General features: G+C 37.6%; 1 protein-coding gene across 1 annotated transcript in view; it reads right to left on the reverse strand.

Moving 5' to 3' along the window:
- LOC136249933 (transient receptor potential cation channel subfamily A member 1 homolog) overlaps positions 1–21,192 on the reverse strand; it is a 57,191-nt gene that overhangs the window by 35,081 nt on the left and 918 nt on the right. The window contains exons 2-7 of the mRNA XM_066042070.1: positions 20,297–20,486; positions 18,420–18,569; positions 9,570–10,182; positions 8,640–8,823; positions 8,151–8,252; positions 7,849–7,964 (exon numbers count right to left, since the gene is read on the reverse strand). Coding sequence (XP_065898142.1) covers positions 7,849–7,964; positions 8,151–8,252; positions 8,640–8,823; positions 9,570–10,182; positions 18,420–18,569; positions 20,297–20,486 — 1,355 coding nt within the window. The remainder of the gene's footprint in view (positions 1–7,848; positions 7,965–8,150; positions 8,253–8,639; positions 8,824–9,569; positions 10,183–18,419; positions 18,570–20,296; positions 20,487–21,192) is intronic.

Consider the following 21,192-nt stretch of genomic DNA (forward strand, 5'->3'; position numbering starts at 1 on the left):
AGTTACCTTTGTCTGTAGACATCAACAGGTAGGCAGGCAGGCAGGTCAGGCAGGCCAGGCAGGCCAGGCAGGCCAGGCAGGCAGGCCAGGCAGGCCAGGCAGGCCAGGCAGGCCAGGCAGGCCAGGCAGGCCAGGCAGGCAGGCCAGGCAGGCAGGCAGGCCAGGCAGGCCAGGCAGGCAGGCCAGGCAGGCCAGGCAGGCAGGCCAGGCAGGCCAGGCAGGCAGGCAGGCAGGCAGTCAGGCAGGCAGGCAGTAATTAGTAAATATGTTAAATGTAATTTTTTCAAAGTTATATATATCGGAAGTATTTTGGCCACTATAAAGACACTTTTGGCTTGATTCTACCAAACCAAAACTGCTAAGGTGCCATGAAGGTATTGTGAGGCAGTTTCTTGTTAATATGTTTTTGTGAGAAAGTCCAAACCTCCTATACGGTAATATTGACATATAAATGTTATACCATCATTTATACTGTAAACAATGAAAATTAGGCATGACTAAAGTTTGGTGAATCAGCATGCAAAACAGATTGATAGATAAAAGTTTGGTGAGTGCCAATATTGAAATAGCTAAACTTTAACCACACAAAAGTTTCATCGCTTATGATTATGCTTAACTTATTTTGATTTTCCTTTCATGTGATGAATTGGTATCATGATGTTTTGTTCACTATAGCCATATGAGCACAGCTATTCATGGCAACATGGGTGTTTTTGTGGTGTCTGTAGAAGCACTTGTTAATAAAAAGTGTTAATGCACTCTCTCACATGAAATAGACGACAAGATAAAATGCTATAATCTAGTTTTCCATTGCAACATAAATTGAAGTGTTATTTATACTTTAGTTTACGATTTCTGGTATTTGCTGGGGAGGGGGAATGCCAATTCATTACAGCATATGAAACAGTACTACCATACTGTTTAGTAGGGTTCTCCCCCTAAAATAATAGGTACCACCCAAAATGCTGCCTCTAAAATTAATATCATCCTAGGGACAGCTTACATGGCGAAAATCACCATATGAGACATGGATTTTAGAAACCAATCCAAATCGCACATTGTAAGTTGCAAGATAAACAGTATTAAGCCAGTACAACTTGCCAAGGGAAGTACGCATGCCTATGAAATTTGCACAAGATGTGCATCAATTTATTAACTTTTAGACTACATCCAGTACTTGTAGTTGCTTGTAGAGTTTCCCACCAAATAAGATAGAAAATCTGAGCAGTTGGACAAGCGAAGTAGTATCATGAGTGCTCACAAAGGGATTGAGGTGGGGCAGAGTGGTGGGCAAGTGGCTAGACTTCAAAATGGAGGTATACCACAACTGAAGTCCAGACACAAGGTTACAGGGCTGTGCTGGCTACTTAGTACCTGATAAGCAGCAAAAACCACACAGAAAATGTTTGCCCAACTATATGAGCCCATCCACCTGTGCACCACTGATTCTTGTGAAGCTAGGTCCTTCACAAGGCCAGAAACCGCCATTCGAGCTTGCCACACCACCCAGAAAGACGTCTGTTAAAACCAGCTTCGAGTAGTTTGAGTAATGTTGAGGGTCAAAACCAATAGACTGGCAGTGTAGCCATTCACTGGTGGTGTTACTTTGATTTTGCCTGATGTGCAATTTAGATTGACTTTGGTCATATATGGAATAATCTTAGTCCATCTAACATTGAATACAGCATTAAAAACATACAGACAGCTGGATATAGAATTTTAAAAGAATTGAAAATTTTGGTCTCCCTGCCTGATGACAGTCCAAGATTAGAGGCCAAGCAAAGCCACCACTATTTCACACCACAATAACAAACTCATGTGTGGAATGTGCATTTTCTGGTTCTGATGATTGTCTGCCTTCTCTGTGCTTTGCCTTTCCTTTTATCTCAAAAAATTGCATGATGCCTTCTCTTCTTCATGCAAGAAAACATAGCAAGGCATTAATTTTCCATATTGACACTTACGTGTACTTAGATGCATTAAAAGCACTTGTGCTACTGTAAAAGGCAGTCGATACCTGTAGCTGTGCTTACTGAAATGATTGCATGGTGGAATTTCACCCTTAAATGACCAGAACATGCTGCCATGCCCTCAATGATCAGAGGATGCCCTTAATGATCTAGTTATAATCAGCTGCAGTTTCGCTGTAAAGATCAATCCTGCCCTCTAATTTATAACACAAGATAAGTTGCGAGATCAAGATACCCTAACAAAACAGTCACAGACATATGTGCATATCATAGCTATGCTATTAAAAAAAAAAGTTAACAAACAATTACTTGTTACTTTCGCACACTTTGCAAAAATTGCTACAAAATGTAAATGTGTAATTTGGTTCCGTACAAAATGGCACTAAAAGGGGTTCATTTCCTACACTACTATAGGGGAGATTTAGTGCCACAAGCACTAAATCTTCCCTACAGTAATGTAGGAGATGAATTATGCTCAACACTAAATCTTCCCTACATTAGTGTAGGAACTATATTGTGCTCCAGGCACTAAATCTTCCCTACATTAGTGTAGGAGATGAATTGTGCTCAACACTAAATCTTCCCTACATTAGTGTAGGAACTATATTGTGCTCCAGGCACTAAATCTTCCCTACATTAGTGTAGGAGCTATATTGTGCTCCAGGCACTAAATCTTCCCTACGTTAGTGTAGGAACTATATTGTGCTCAGGCACTAAATTCTATTGAAGTGATCATAGTGAATTGTTGCTGTTTTAGTTGCAATACTTCAACTGCTTGTACTTTATTTTCCATACAACCTCATAACAGCCTTCTACCTTTGATGCTATGGCAGTAGTACCCTTTGATTCCTGGTATAACATATTGTAAACATGTGACTATGGGTTATAGTAGTTTACTTAGTTTTAAAAATGAGAGTTTAGTACTTCTTGTAAGTATGCATATTTATTACTATAGCAACTTCTTTGCATATAGGTCTGCTTCTTTCTTGGATACTGTACATATTTTAATGTTGCATGGAATCCCATGGTTGATTCTTGCTATGCATATATACATACAAATATAAATGGAGTTGCACTTATGGACCTTATCCATGATGTCACAAGACACATAAAGGCCAACATAGTTGGGACAGCAGGATTACGGTTACATAGAAACCATTTAAATTAACTATTACAAATTAGCATTTCATGAAATACTAATTACATAATAATACTAATTACATAATAATTGTAATTACTGCAAAATATGAAATGGTTACTAAGGAACGCTCAACTTGCAATATAGTTAAACCCACAAATGCATGAAGAGAAGTATAGCTTGGTTAACGTGTTTTCAAAGAAAACTATTCAGCCCTGGTTTTCATACACATACTAGCTGGACACGCCCTCAATTCCAACTCAAAGTGCTACGCTATTCCTAGTAACTCAGGAAGCTGGTAGTGTAGTTTTGTCATTTTTAAACACCCATAGAACCCACAACAAAACGTTCACAAAGTTTTAGAAAGCTGCCATGCCTAAACTGCCTTAGAGCAAGAGCAAAACTTACCTGACTATATAGGCACTTAATACCGTACACTGGGAAACTTTGACGAAGGGAAACTTTGAGAATCAAAGTGAATTCGTCAAAATTTATTTCGTCAACATAAAATAAGTGCCCAGGTTCTTATTGGTGATTTCAAACAATTCGTCAAAGTTTATTTCGTCAACTTTGCCTAAGAGCAGATTCATCAAAGTTTACCCTCGTCAAAGTTTGCCGGTGTACAGTATAGTTCTTATGCTGCCTCCATTTCTAACACATAGACTGCTTTTGACACAAAACCATTAGCTCACATGGGTGCAGACAGGTACACATGTACACGCATGTACGTTTCTTTCTGGAAACAATTATAGTAAACCAGGCGTGCGCCCTTGACAGCCTGCAGTGCCAGGTGCATGCCTGCGAATTGCACGGGGAACAGTAGGGAAGAACAATCACACCTTGGGCCAAGATGGCAAGCTCTAACCAACAGATATGGTAATTATAACAAAAATCATAATCAGTCGAAAGGCACCTAGACATTTTTATTGCAATATGTATCTGTTGGTATAGGCTGTAGCTATAATTGTTTAAATAATTTCTTCCATACATGCATGCATAAAGTTATAGACATTAGCAAACAAAAAATCAAGCAAGTTATGAATATAAAGCGGTTGTATCCCAGTAACATATTTTAATTACCACCCAAGTCTGATACTATGGGTGATAACCTACGATAATACCCTCAAATAAATTCAATTGAGTTATTGTACTAAAACCTTTAGGCAAAATAATCAATATAATCAATATTTTTGATTTAATCTAGATGCGCCAGTTAGGAAAGAGAGATTTTAATTTCCAATGGTGATGGTATTCGAGACTTCTTGCTTTGTGATGGAAACGGGGAAAAACATTTAGTCTCAAAACATTGCATCAGGTGTTTTCGCATTTCTTTTTGATCATAACAAAGAGTGGCGGGGTCGTCTCAACAAACATTAGTGATACGCAAAATGCAATTGCAAAGCAGCCACAGTCTTTGTTTCCCTTTTGAAGTTGAACTTGTGGAATTTTCACAATCCAGTTCCCATATAATGAATGCAGTTATTCGGCAAGAGTTGAGTTGATGCTTTTAGGTTGAAGAGAATCGTACAAATAAACTACGTTATCTCTGATGTGCGATAATGCCCAATGCTCACAAAAGTGGTGAAAAAAGAAAGACTTCTCTTCTGCTTCTTTTATCAATTCTGGTCGTGCATTGTTTAATGTTCGTAAGCAGCATGAAGCTGCACGCTAGCAACTGACCAAGGTAGGAGACTGAGTAGCAATGCACTACCTGCTTTTATATGCAAAGCTGGGCATACTTGTAAGACTAGCTTTAAAACCAGTACAACTGGATAGTGGACTGGTATTACCAATTGTAAAATACCAACACCTTTCAAGGAGTAAACAGGACACAGAGAAATATTTTTAGCTAATACCAACACCTTTCTCTGCCAGACATGTCAACTAGCATTCAAGGAGTAAACAGGACACAGAGAAATATTTTTAGCTCTAAACAAGGTGGAGTGTTAATAATGAAGTATTATTTTATGAAGTATTATTTTATGAAGTATTATTTTATGCCTACAACAATGTAGGGAATAATTAGTGCTTCTTTGAACAATATTTTGCCTACTACATTGTAGGGAACATTTAGTGCACCTTAGCACTAAATCTTTCCTACATATAAGGGCAAGAAATAATATTTGAGTATAGTGCTTCATCCCACATGTATTATAGGGAAGATTTAGTGCTTAGTGGCACTAAATCTTGCCCATATATATAGGAACAAAAGTGCATTTAGTGCCATTTTATCTGGACCCAAGATACTCTAATAAAGCAGTCATCACAGAGTAAAAAAGGTGCACAAAAAATGTTGGAAAAACTTGCCAGAGTTCGAACCGAGGACCTCCATACCTAACACCTGCAACCTTAACCACTGAACCACTATTACCTTGACTGATCATCTCACTTAATTTCTGCTTTATAAATGAAAATTCTAATTTAAATCTACTTATAAATACACATTTGTAATTTCATAGATCTACCAATTGAATAGAAGTACTAGAACATTCTATGTATGTCAAAAAAAATGTGCACTCTATTAGAGTATTACAATAATATGTGACCCGCTGAGTGAAAACCGGCTGTTCTCGCAAAATTCTATTATGCCATAAAACTGTATTGATATACATTGGGTAAAAATACGCATGCTACATGAAAAAATTACATACGCTTTAATTGCATTTGTACGCACTGAAATTAAGCTTAATAATTAAACAATAAAACCTATATATCACTGGATTCGCCTGTTTATGGAAGTAAGAAAATCTTTGCTTCGTGTTCACACATCAAAGGATACGTGAGTTATGGGAATTTATTTACGATGCAGTAAAAACAACATTCATTGTTGTCATTTCTTAGTTGAAATGGCTTTCTTCTTTGTTAACACGGAAGAGTACAGGGAAAGCACTATCTATACCTTAATTTACTTGGCAGTTCATGGTGCACAGATTGAGCCAAGTCCCATCTTTGTAGCTTGTTTCAATCGTGAGTTATGATCGATTTTCTAAGTGCCTGTAATATATTTCCCGTATTGTTGCTGTACAAATCGAATTTAACACTGTTCCAACTGTCAAGCACTATAACTACAAGACCAAAGGATGAAACTTTGGCTGTCTACTCTTTTGTTACCATAGATTACAAGAGATGCAATAAAATGGAATTCAAGGAATGTGCGAAAACAACTGGTTTTTGCTCAGCTGGTCACATATTACCAAATATTGAAGTAAATCATTGCAATACAATCATACAGTGTAGGGAACACAGAGGTGTAGGCATGGCCCATGAAAAAAACATCACCAGTCTCACTTTTCCCAGACGACGATGAGGCAGTATTGGTTAGACAAAACTAAGCCCAAACAAGCCTTGAGATTGACCCAAAATGCTTTCAACAAGTTGCTGCGGAATTTAACGCAGTTTTCTAGTGACTGACTGACTGAGTAAGTAACTGACTGATGCCTTCAGACAAGTGTAACTTGATATCGGCTGAGGCTACAGGCTTGATTTTTTCACTGTCTGACGTTGCTTCGGCCCGGGAGATGCCTTTTGGCATACTGTAGTACGTACAATGCAGTCTTTAGGGACTTACCAGTGTCCTCCTTTGTGTCCATTCATCTTTGCTGACAGCGAAAAGTGTTGATTTGGCAGTAGTACATGATGGCTTCCCTTCAGAATGGAAATCGTCCGTATTTTTCATAGTGGCTACTTTGATTGCAGAGGCACTTTTCGAACAGCTCTTGATTCGTATTACTGTGTAGCAGGTTGAACATAGCTGACAACAAAGCATAATGGATACTCCACTTTTCAGACGATAATAACCGGGGCATGCCAATTTCTTTCTTATGATGCAGTATGCTTGGATTGCAGGAGTGGTTTTCGAACAGTTCTTGATTTGTAATGCTGTGAACGAGCTGACAACAAAGCGTAATGGATACTTCACTTTTCACACGATAATTGATAAAGCTAGGGTGCACGGTGCCATTTCTTTCATGGTATGTGTGGGCTCACCAGTCATAATAAAAAAAGTTAACAAACAAGTACATTAAAAAATTTGGAATTTTCAACTAGAGTAGGGACCATAGCATATCGATAAAAAGTACTGAAACAAGCTGGAGTAATGCATGATATTAAATCACAGTAAAACAATAAGAAGTGTTATGTTCCTACTGTGCATTTCCGTTATGGTACTTGAGCACAGTAGGGATATAACACTTCTTATTTTTTTTACTATGATTTAATATCATGGACTACTCCAGTTTTTTACAGTACTTTTATTGATGTGCTATGGTCCCTACTCTAGTTGAAAATTCCAATTTTTTGTGTGTACTTACATTTATAAGTCTGTCTTAATTATTATTATTGTGTCTGTATAGAATAGAAGAAATGTGAGTAAAACAAACCCCAAAGTTTTATGGCCTTATAAAGTACAAAAAGAAGTGAAATCCACACAAAACAGCCACAGCGTGAAAAAATGATGAAGTCTTAAAAGTCTGGGTGAAAAAAGTTGTGAAAACAAAAGTAGTGGCCAACAAATGGCTGCAACGATGTCAATTCTAATAAACTTTAATAATGGCTGTGCGCATTGTTAAAATTAATTAGCATTAACATCATTGCAGCCATTTCTTGGCCGCCACTTTTGATTTCACACCCAGGCCTTTTAAGGCCACACCATTTTTTTTCACAGCTTAGCTATTTTTGTGTGGATTATATACACATCAAGTGCATAGGTTCTATTAATCCCCTTACACATACATAACTTACTCAAGGTGGCCACCACTCACTGCAACATGAAAGGGATGGTAGCCATTACCAAGTGGACTGTTTGGCTTTGTGGTGCACCTTTGTAAATGATTAGCATTGTCCCAATAAAGAAGATGCTACAGATACATAGACTAATAATATAATTGCTTGTGCGCATGCGCGCACACACACATGCACGCACACATGAACAACAAACGCATGCACACACATACGATGCACACACATATGTGTGCAAGCGCACACACACGCACACACACCCCAATGATACATACATGTCTCATTACAAAATCACTAATAATTACCTGCAGAATAGGAACATTTCCCAACTTGCAGACATGATGTATCAAGGTAGCTCCGTTGTAGTAGTTGTCTATCACGCCACTAGGATTACTCTCAGTTAGTGCCTGACAATAAAAACATACTTCATTACTACAGAACTCCAGCAGGAACCTTTAACTGAACAGATCGCACCATATTCATTCAGTGTCATTAACTTCCGAAATTAAAATACTAAGTTTCCTTGGTTAAACACTGCACCTTCAATAGTAGCCACACCTTCAATAGTAGCCGCACCTTCAATAGTAGCCGCACTTGAGTAGTTCCACAATTGACCTCAAAATAAAGGCTTGATTATTGTTTTGGAGCATCGAGTGGTGGACAAATATTAAATAAAATTTTAGGAACTAAGGTAATAAATGCCGTGGTGTTTAACCAAGTAAATACGGTATCATGCACAACATACATACATGCTCCCATATCCTAAGTATTTGGTGCACTACAACACACTGTACCTCAATTAGAGTAATGTGGCCCTGCTCTATTGCCCATTCCAGTAACATTTTGTCTCTTTTCACAATGATGTCCACTGAGTAATCAAAATTGAAGAATATCATCACAATTTCTTTGTGTCCATGAATAATGGCGTTCATCATAGGTGTGTTACCAATAGCATCTTTGGCATAAATGTCTGCCCCTCTGTAAAGTAGAAACAAATGATGCATTAATGTATTACATAACAATTATTGTGTTTTGGGCTTTTAAGTAATAAAGTAATATAATGCATCACGATTCATAGTGTGGTAATATAACTTGTTGGTTACTTTTGAAGGAGCCATATTACATAACAAAGTAATAATATTACCTATGCACAGAACATTACGCTCTATAAGTTAGTAATGCGTTACACCTGATAGCTATAATCATAACTCGGTTTCTGGAAACCAGTCGGCTTTTTAACGACAAAAAATGTAATGAAAACTTTCAACAAAGTTAAGCATACCACCAAGTTAGTTTGTTACTGAAAAGATAGTCTATTAAATAGCCTCAAGTGACCAAATTATATAAAATTACTCCTCTTTGCCTGCCACAAAACAAACCAAAATTCATTCTCTTGTGCCTTGAAGAGTGTTAAGCGCCTCTAAATAATTATCAATTTAGCTATTACTGTATATGTTTACTGCAACTGCTCAATAAGGCATCATTTCTGTATTAAGTGTGGCCAAGAAAGCTGGCGCAGTGTACCAGTGTACCAGTGTGTGTGTGTGTGTGTACCAGTGTGTGTGTGTGTACCAGTGTGTATACAGTGTGTGCTGTAGTATGCGTGCAAATGTAGTGCATGTAATGAGTGTAAAAGTGTAGTGAGTGTATGCGTGTACAATATGCATATGTGCACACAAAAATTAGGCTTTATGAACAAGCAGTAAATGGTCACAGACACTTACTTCTCAGCATAAAGAAAACAGGTATCTTTGTGGCCATACTTTGCAACAACATGCAAGGGTGTTTCCAGATCGTAGTTCTTGTGAGACAGTAAAGTTGGTTCCTTTTGTAAAATATTCTCATTGATGTCCTTGTCATCTGTACTACAGTAGAAGTGCAGGATACGATTGTGCTCATGATTGAAGGCCAGCAAATTGGATCCACATGCAATCAGCAGCTCGATGTTTTTTGAAGAAAATGTCAGTGCACTCTTGGCTAGCATCAAAGGGGTGTTTCCGTCCTTATCAGTTTCACGAACAAGTCTCCGGACATGGTCACGATTTGTTTCCAGAAGCAATTGTAACACCTTTTCGCTGCCATATTTACAGGCAGCATGTACAGCTATGTTCCCAATAGCAAACACATTAGCTTTTAAGCTAAGCAATCTTCCAGCTATTTCATAGTTGTCAAATGCAGCTGCATAACATAGAGCTGTACTCCCATTGCTGTTGCAAGCATCAACAGAATTGAATGTCTCTGCTTTAACCAGCAAATCAACAACATCAAGCAGTTGACATTTCACAGCATAAATCAGTGGTGTATTGCCTTTCTTATTAGCAGCATTGACGTCAGCACCTGCAAAAAAAACATACATATATCACAGACAATATGGTAAAGTTCCTATTGTTTACTTTTTAACAGATGCACCAGTATATGTAGTGCTACGCCAATATTCCGAAAGCCAAAATTATACGTAATAAAAAAAAAAGATTCAATATCATTACGTTGTATACCATCATTCATATATCTTGTTTCACTAGTTTTTATCATTTGGATCCCTACTTCATTTTTAAATTAATAATTTCTAGAAATACACTAGGTGGTTTAGTTTTATTTTTTGATATAGCATATACCATATATTAAAAAAGTTTGGCAAAAACCCACTATTGAAAAATTGCAAAAAAATCTTTGGCGAATGAGGCTTCACCTTTATTTTTTTATCACCTGTGATTAAATGTACCATGCACTGCACCGCTCGAATGCAACATCGCTACACACGAATGCAAGTGATTTAACAACTTGCCAATTAAGGGGCATGGCAGCCATTTTGCTCACGAGTCTTTATCCTTCATAGTTCACATTGAGGGATGATGGATCACGAGTGAAACGGCTTGTGAGTGATGAAGATTCACCAGCGAAACAGCATTTAAGGGATGAAGACTCGCAAGTGAAATGGTTGCCACTCCCTTAGCTAATTGGTAAGCTTTTCATCGCTTGCACTTACACTAATTAAGTGACATTGTGTTCGAGTGGTAGCTAGCTTTTTTTAGTAAGCATCGTTTGGATATCAAGAGCAATGTTTGGATTCTCATGAACTTTTGTGGGGACAATGAACCTCGCAACCTCGCAACAGGGAATGCTTGGAAATTCCCATGCGTGCTACCTTGTATATGATACTGCATCGATACCCATTTTGAAAGGATACGTCTGGAGCGCTTACAATGTCTTCCTTTCTATTTCGCTCCTACTGAAATATTTGTAGCATTGATTTCTTACTGATATAACCATGCATTTTCCTTTGATCCAATGAGTCAAAGTGGTATATGATCTAGTGCATTGTGTGGCCGAAGAAGCCAGCACGTCACACCAGGGGCAGATTATGGAAAGGGGGATCAAAATGAACCGAGGCACTACATTGTCTGGTCTGGTAAGACCAAAAAAAAAAAAAAGGTCACAGCCAGCAACAATAGCTGCCCACCTCACCAACTACGCATTTATCACTGATAAAGTACATAAAATCCTTACATAGCTTGCTACACACTGCTCTAATACTGTGACTGCTCTATTAGAGTATCTCAATCTTGGTATACTAAAAATTTATGGAGGGGGTCAAGAGCCCCCCCCGTATCTGTCCCTGCATCACACCAATGTGTTCTTGACAAGAACAAATAATGAGATTTTCATGCATACCTGTGCTGCCTTTACAAAATGGATGGTTTTTGCTGTAGTAATGCCAAATTTGAGCAAAATTGCTTCAAGCAGTCCCGAGAAATGAGACTTCAATATTGGCTTAATTTTTTCTTCCATCTTTTTGCACACTTATAGAACCTTGCAAACCCATTGTTTGATTGCCTTGAAGGCACACATGAGGAGGGTTTAAAAGTGAATCTTAGAAGCGAATTTGGTTGGAATATGATTAAATAATACCAGTACGTTGTCATGCCTACAGGACAAACTGCTTACAGCAAGAAGCTGAAAATCAATACGCGGATAGGTTAACTATTGAACCTTAAACCTTTTGTAGTTTGGAAGAAATCAAGCTAAAGACCATGAGAAGATAGAGAGTGAAAACCAAGAGTGTGAAGCAATCACACAATCAAGATTTTCTATTAAAAACAATACTTGCCATGCCTACTTGACAAACTGTTCATTGAAATGTGCTGTATAATGGCTTAGAAGGGCTTACAGTGGTTTACAAGAATCAGATCAAAAGCCAGCAGCAAGCATGAGATCAAGGTACTCTAATAGTGCATTCACCCTAATAGAGCAATCAGCTAAGGGTAAGTAATTCTATGAGAACATGTTACAAGTTACCTTGTAGAGAATTCAGTTCTATTTATAAAGTTACCCCGTATAGAGTTCAGCTACAAACAAGTCCCCCTCAGCAGCTGCATTACAGGTCACCCTGTAGTAATGGTGGGATAAACGTCTGAAAATTTGAGCATTCATTCGTTAAGGAGATATTCATCGAATGTATTTTATCAACAAACATTCATTACCATGGTTACTATGGTATACAGACATAGATTTTGCTAATAACATATTCAGAAAATAAATTCTTAAATACACTATCTCAATGACAACAGTACATTTATATATGTGAATGCAAATTGCACTGAAATACTAGAAACAAATGATCGAGCATTTGTTTGTTAAATTTACGGAACCTTCAAATGTGTAAAATGAACATCCGTTCCAGCACTACCTTGTAGAGAGTTCAGCTAAGTGTTACAAGTCATCCTGTAGAAGGCTCGGCTACATTACAAGTCACCCTGTAGAAAATTCATCCACATTATAAGTTGCCCTGTAAATAGTTCAAGTCACCCTGATAGAGTTCAGCTACATCACCAGTCATCCTGTAGAAAATTAATCTACATTACAAGTCACCCTGTTTCAGCTAAATTGCAAATTACCCTGTAGACAGAAAGTTACCCTGTAGAGAGTTCAGCTATCTTACAAGTCACCCTGTAGAGTAAATTGCAAGTTACCATGTAGACAGATAGCTACATTAAAAGTTACGCTGTAGAGAGTTCAGCTAAGTTACAAGTCACCTGTAGAAAGTTCAGGTACAAATAAGTCACCCTGTACAAAGTTCAGCTACATTACACTAGTCACCCAGTAGAGTTTAGCTATGTAACTAGAGTTCAAGTACCTACATTATACACGCCCTGTAGAGAGTTCAGCTACATTACTAGTAACCTGGGGCCAGTATAGAGTTCATGATGAGCTACACCGTAGAGAGTTCTGCATGAGCTATAATACAAGTTATCCTTTTAGTTCATTATACAACAATTAACAAAATTAGTTTTAATTTCTAAGGTTAAAAATTTCCTCTTCTTCCTACAGCAAAGTAACCAAAATCGAATCCCCCCCTCGAACAGGAAATCTAAGACAGAAAGTGCATGGAGGAAAGCAACAGATCACGAAAGATTGATATACTCAGTCCCGAACTATTCTAATATAGCATCATGTGATGATAGCTCATGTGATATGGATTTAAAGTTCAGCAAATGGCGGAAGACATGCGCTTACTGTTAGTGGTGTTTACTGCCGGTACTTTTCTTTTGTGGTAATGCACCTGACTCTGCCTGATATTTGGTCTATATGGGCACGTGATATCACTCAGCTGTTCTTGACACCTCACCCAGAAGTCACAGAATGAACTGAACTCCGGTCCCCGCACTCGACAGTATCAATTACAGAGTGACACAGGAGTTAGCTACTTCAGTAGTTCTTCTACTTCATCATTCGTCATAGCTACTGTGTGCCAGGAAGTTGCGTACATAGTAAGCTATAAATCTACAATAGCATAGCATAGCAATGAGCTGCACAAACAGCAGTATAGATTTCCATCTAGTTATAGTTAGATATGCATATCTTGCTTGTTAAAGTTTGCCTAAGAGCACATTTTATGTATGAATGCTGCAGCTGTGGGCCAGATGTGCCGAGTTGTATATGTGAACTTTAGGGGGGTTACCCTCCACCCAGCTCAGAGACCCCCTTTTGAAAATTCCCCTGTCTTAGGACTTATAATTACAAAAAGAAGTGACATCTAAACAAAACAAGCCAAGCTGTGAAAAAGGGTGTGGCTCCCAAAAGAAGTATGGTGAAAAAAAAGTGAAATCAAAGTTATATTTTGGAAGGCTCCATTTCATACCAACATGTATTTGGCACAAATAAAAGAACATGACAGCCATTCTACATGACAAAATAATTAAAATGACGTAACACGACTGTTCCCCTATAAAACAGCCAAGTGGTCAAATTTCATTGGCAGTTTTATTTGGCTACATTTGTGGAGACGTTCAACCGGATTCATGGATGAGGAGCATCACTGCCACACCAGCTGAGATAGAGACACTTAAGAATGAGCCACACACAGTTGTGATAACCCAGCTGGGTCGCAAAACAGTGACATAGTACCCTGCAACAATCCTCCTGTCCTCTGAAGGCACCTACCAGACGTTTTACCTTGATGGGATGACAAAACAAATTTGGCATAAGTGTTATTGCATCCCATAGTGCTTCAAACCATACATGTTGATCAGAGCCTTCCGAAATGTAATTTACGAACGGTGTCTCTACATGCTATTTGGAATTACATAAGGAAGGTGAAGTTGAAATATCCCTCCTGTTTTATGCTTTAGTTGATAAGAAAACCTGCAACTGCCAGCTGAAAATTGAGGTGCAAGTTATCAATCAAAGAACTACAAAGAAGCCAATAAAACTTTGACTGCGCAACCACCAGAAGAACAGTCAGGTTACCTGATTTTAACTATTTTGTCTTCTTCAAAATGGCCGTCATGTCCTTGAATTTATGCCAACTACATGTTGATATTTCAACTTCACCTTTCTCATGCAATTCCAAGTACCATGCAGGCACTTACTGCATTCATATAGTGGAAGCCAAGAAATTGCTAATGTCAGTCATTTTATAATGAAGATATTATTGCAGCCATTTCTTGGTCACTACGCTTGATTTCGGCCACACCCTTTTTCATAGCTTGGCTGTTTTGGTTTTGATATGGTAGAGCCAATGAGTTAACTGTATAATACTGTATAGTGGATTGTTGTAGCATCTGAAATTTCCTGTGAAATTTAAAAATAGCGGCAGAAAATTTAGCAATTGAATGGCAACACTAAAATTTAAATCTCACTTTTAATTAATATACGTGCAAAAATTCAATGTGGTAATACTTGTAACAAACGCAAAACAGTTTTTTTTCTCAACTAGTAGAGTGAAAACAAAGCCATTCATGCTGCATGGCGTTGTACACGCAACCATTACATTGTTTTGTCTGCTGTTCTTTGCATCCCAGGTCGTATCCATCATTAAAATACACTCTGAATGGGCTGGGAGAAAGATTTAATAGAGAACTGGACCCTTGCTAGCAGGCCTGCAGGCTAAATGGCAATTATTTTTAGTTTGAACTATTAGTTAGTGCAGGTCATGTGCACCTTTCTCTACCTGCACTTCTTGCTTCGACTCGCACAACCGTACATAGCTGCATCCCTGGCTTTAGTTGGGCAAAAGTATCTTTCCAGAGTACTTAGTGATGAAGCTGTGACCTTAGACTAAATCATGCGACAACGTTATTACCACGGTACTAAAATTCTCGCGGATTAAATTTTAGCGAAACGCTAAAATTCATTCCTTGCTACAAAAACCTGCTATACAGCATAGTCCATTCTCAATAAGCAACCAAGGTATGCAATTAAGTTTATGGCTTCTGTGGGGTGACTTTTTAACCACGAACAATGTAATTAGCCTTCTCTTTCTGAAAGCTGCTATAATGCTTGTGTAAACTGCTCTTTAAAACACTCCATGTTGGTAGTTCATACCATGAAGCATAACATTAATATACAGCAGTATCAATAATCGCTCATGTAAGCACAGAAGACAAAGGCTAGAACAGTAATATAAGGAACCCTACTAAAAACAGTAGTACAAAGAAAACATTAATTACAACAATTACACTTAAAGACTTGATGGTTAGATTAAGGGTAACACCACTATCAACGCTCTTACTCATAAATAATAGGTTAATCAGTTTACTCAGACAGTGAACAAATATAGCGTTTGTTAATGGTCACAAGGCCAGAAATCATTTCCATAAAATGCTTACCTCACAATAGAGCTTGTTTTAACTACTCAAGACAACTCGCAAAAAAAAAAAAATTTTTTTTAAATGATGCCATATTTGATAGGTCAACAATATCACTGCAAATTATCTTCATTAAGTGCTATTCAACAAGGATCAAATAATAGAGTGTTTCTGAACATCTAACTGCTATACCAAAGTATAGGAGATCAACAGCTAATCAGAAGATCAAAAGTATACATTGGAGTCTATGGAAAACAGGCACTTGCAGTTTGTGGAAACAGTTCAGGCACCCCCAGTAAAGCCATACAAGAAGCCAAATTAAAATGTGATAGTTGCCATACAAGAAGCCAAAAAGTGCAGTGCATATTTTAGCATTAAATGGTTGTCATGCTATATATTTGGTTGCATGATAGTAGGGCTGATTTAATTAAGTTATATGTTGATGGTTTAGTGGTGGGCACATGCCAAGCCCAAAATAAACTATGAGGTTTTAAGGTTTCCATGTAGTGCCAGCTATATACTTGTCTTACCATAAAGCCAGATATTTACACAGATGTTATTTTTACGAAAGTCTTGAAAATGCCCTGAGCTGGATATTTTCATAGACATATGTTTTGCGATTACCATTGAATTATACGTAGTGCAAGGATAGCTATCGTGTATGGGATGCCCTAAGTCTGAAAAATTATGCCAACTCAGGCCTTGTAATGAGCCAACTCGTTTTGTGCTGTGGTTCAATTGGTTGTCTTGTAATAGGTATTAGATGCTACTCACGAGATCAATATCATGGGAATGTGGTGTGCTCATGGCTTTGATGCCCAGCCAAACCACAGCAACCAGTACAAAGATATGGTATGCTTTGACTCATTTGTGGGATTAAGTATTACTGTTTCTTGAGTGCAGTTGCTAAATTACAACTAGTCGATTGTTAATAAACTATTCTCTATGATGAATGATCACTAAATAATCATTTGGAAATGAGTAGATTTCTGCACTCATGTGTTGGCCATTTGAAAGGACCACGATCGCTACATTGAAAATAGGTTAGTAACTTATAGTCCTGAGTACTTTACTTACTTATAGCAAGTTGGTAGTCTTAATGTACTGCAAAAGTAGAAATATAAACTCAAACCCACAATCGTAAGTTCTAACTTTGTGTGTAGAAGCATAATGATACATGAATAACATTCTGAGGGATATTAGCCCAAGCTTTTAAAACCACGATCAATCACTGTATAAAACAAACGAGGTAAGTGCTCTGTAGTTTTTTCACCTATTAAGGGAGTATGTGATATATATCACTTATACCATGGCTGTTCAGGATTTTCTATCTGATATATACACTCACAGCCACGGTGAGTGTAGGTCAGCAAGTGTTTTTGTGTTTTTGTGTTTTTGCTGGTGTACGTATATATCAGCAAAATTCCTTACAGCAGTGGTATAAATATTACATAAACTTTTGTGATATATGATATAGTTTTTCTATATCATGGCTATACTAGAAAATATAACACGAGGATGTGTTCGAGAGATAAATATAGCACGAGGTAAAACTGAAAGCTATATTTGGCTTGAGACCACACTCGTGTTATATTTTCTGCAATGCACATGGTGCTTACATAACCTGGAATACCATGATGACAGTAGTACCGACTTTTAGTACACACTTGGCACAGTATGGAAAATAAAGCACACTTTCCCTTTGGTATTGTACATTAAATTGCATTGTGTGCATTAATTAGGATAGTGTGCTGTAATTGGTAGTTTAGTCTCGTCCTTAGCTGCTCATGTGCTTGATCACGCAAAGGTCCATTAGTCCAAATTCTTGGCCCAGGAAGTGTGCATTTATAAAGCAATTACCTTAAAAACTAGTGTAGTAGTTGTGTACAGCTAGGTCTTCTTCAGCATTGGCTATTGTTCTAAGTCAAATTGTAATAAAGGTTTTCGCTTGTGAAGTGTTAATTGGCATTTAGTAGTCATACCAGCAAGTATTATATAGTAACACTCCTCAGTTAAAGTTTATTGATTTGAATGTAAGCATGAATGAAGTTAATGAACACAAGAAAAAATGCATGTAACAATATTCCACTAAGACCAAGAAAGTGGACCAAAGTCATCAGACGACCTTTGCATGATTGAGTGTGTGGGCGGCTGGGGACGAGACTACTTGTAGTTTACATGTGTCACTTGAGTTATCAAATTCTGATATTGTACTGGCACAATAGTATTGTGGTTGAAATTACAATTAGGACATAATGTGCTATATGAAGGCCTGTAATTAATACCTTTGCATAAAGCTGGTTCATTCTTTCATGCTATATTGTCAACACAAGCAGATACCATATAATACGTTTGTAGCACAGACACCAACTCAGAAACAGAAAGTGTGGTAACCTGACAGGTACTGGTGCTTTCAATATCAATTTATTACCTAACTACATAGGAATGTGAAGTGCATACAGGCATTCATGTTAATGCTCAACTAACCAAACTGTATCAAGTTGGCCACCACATCAAGGTTAGTAACACCCTCCTCCTCTGACAGGTTCATAGGATTCACAAAAGATGTGAAGTGTTTGATGGCAAGAATCAGTGGAGTATCTTCATTATCATCGTCAGTAGGCACAGAAACAACTTCTATACAAATAAAATCCACAGAGTATAAATAAAGGCTCTGAGATCAAGACAAATTAAAAATTGTGCTTATAAGAACACCAGGTTTAATAGGCTGTCACTATTTAGTAGACTGGACTACCAGACTAACACATTTTGATTGGATTACTGAGTCCTGCTGTGTTGAACTGGATCGTCATGTTGACGCCTTTACTATCATTTTTAATCATCTGGTTGGCTAAAGTGTTAATTCTGTCAAGAAAAACAGTCCACTTTTCATTTTTAGCTGTTTTCAGGATCCAGCTCAACTTGTACATATTATCGTTAGGGAACTACTTGACAGTCTACAATTAATTGCTGCAAAATCTGCCTATTCATAACATTGCTACTATTTGTTATGCCATACAGAACTTATTCCTTACCCAGTGATCAATTTTCCAGTTGGTGATATCCTTTGAGAGTAAGCTTGAGGAGCAAGTTCGTTTCAGATCTTTATTTCAGAATAGGGATTTATTGATTACAGATGTTTCAGTGCTAGTACTTATATAAATATAATCTGTAATGATAATCCCTGCGTTGAAATAGAGGACCTCGAGTTTGCTTTAAAGACCTTGAAGGATATCCCCAACTAGCAAGTTTATCACTGGTAAGCTATTGCTGTCACGTTCTCTGCAGCATTACTATACACCAGGCAACCAGGGTAAGGTGTAAGTGCTGTATAGCATAACAAACAATAGCAATATTATTAAAAGACAGTTTTGGGGAACTCAGTAAACCCAACCACACACTGTGTAAACATCAGTTCAGTAGTCCAGTCCAGTGAATGGGTACATCCAGGATTAACATACTATATACCCAAGTGTGAATACATGTATGTGTAAGGATTACTGAGATGTACAGTGATTCATAAAGGAGGACACTGTTTTGATATTCTTTATACCATATAGTAAAAAAGTTTGGCGAAAACCCACTCACCTCAAAATTTATGAAAAAAACTTAGGCGAATGGGGCTTCATCTGAATTTTTTTAGCTACTACGTACTGTACTGCTCAAATGCAACATCACTCGCTACACAAAGAACTCACCAATTAATGGGCGTGGCAGCTGTTGCGATTGCGATTTTGATATTCTTTATCCCTTGCATTGAGGGATGATGACTCACGATGGAAACAGCTACCACACCACTTTTAATCGTGAGTAGTAATGTTGCATTCGAGTGGTAGCTACCGTACAAGTGTAAGCATCATTCGCTGGTTCTTGTGATGTCGAGAAGGGTGTCAAGAACAACGTTTGGATTTTCATGAACTCTTGTAGGACAATGAACCTTGCAACAATTGAAGGAAATGCTTGGAAATACCCACGATATAATTGTCACGATACTTCAATACCCATCCTTTCAACAAGGCTAATCTGCTTATGTGATTGCTAAAAATAATTGGCAGATAAAACTTTGGTGATCGTAACACTATTTACCAAATTCGCCAAAGTTTTTTACTGCCAAAGTTTTTTACTGCCAAAGTTTTTTACTATACGGTATGCCATTTGAGCTGCCTTAGAAAGTTCTTGGAGTCCCTGCTCTTATAACCACCTTTTTAAAACAGTGATGCTTGATTGTGTCATAACTTTGCATGTGTCACTGAGTACCAACATTAGTTAATCGTGATAAATAGACTGACATTATTTCCTGCTGAGTATAAAGACTGCAAATCGGATTACCATGTATAGATACTCCAAATAAAAACAAACCCTACCTGTTCCATATTGTAGGATCATGTGCATGACTTCCATCCTTTTGTATATCACAGCAGCATGAAACATGTTGAATCCATCACTGTTGCATGTCTTGATCAAATCTAATGTGCGGACTGAAGTTGTGGATGCAAACTCGGTAACTTTGGTTAATAGCTTATTGATGGTCTCCACGTCACCACTTGCAGCTGCCTATTATCACATGCCATAGGATGGATAATATTAGTGTGAAACAAGAAACATATCATAAAGTAGCTAATAACAAGAGCTTATATTATAATTTCTTGGTAACATACATGAGGATCACCAGCAATTTAAGAGTACACACCATAGTCACTTAGCTTATTCGGGAGACATGGAATGACTTTTCAAGAGTGGAAAATTGTGCAGGAAAGTCATCACTATAAAAAGGGATCAGGAAAGGAATTGACCCACAAATGAGTTTTGTAAAAATGCAATTGCTTGATGACTCAGCTTTTCACAAAAAAAAAACAGACTTTTGATTATGAATGGTATTAAAATTTGAATCAAGTTGTGGCAATTCAGTGATGTATAAAAACTCTATTTAATGCCTCCTACAATAATAGTTAGCTATATTCTATAGCTAGTAGTAATACATTCTGTCAATACACTATTGAAGGGACCTACGATGACTGTTGCTATTCTTGGCATTAATACTATGGATTGTTAGTAATTGTGCTGTGTGTTTAGGCAACTCCAAATTGTCCTATACAGAGGGCCTCCAAGGTATATTAGTAAAGCCAGAAGATTCCATTATTCCATAAACTGACGTATTTTACTGGGTTTGCGAAAAGGTACATTTTCACATAAAAATTGACCCATTGTTTGAACTTTGAGACTGCATAAGTAATTACAACTTAGTATCATTGCATACAAC

The sequence above is a fragment of the Dysidea avara genome, chromosome 3 (assembly GCF_963678975.1).
Source record: "Dysidea avara chromosome 3, odDysAvar1.4, whole genome shotgun sequence".
Lineage (NCBI taxonomy): Eukaryota > Metazoa > Porifera > Demospongiae > Dictyoceratida > Dysideidae > Dysidea > Dysidea avara.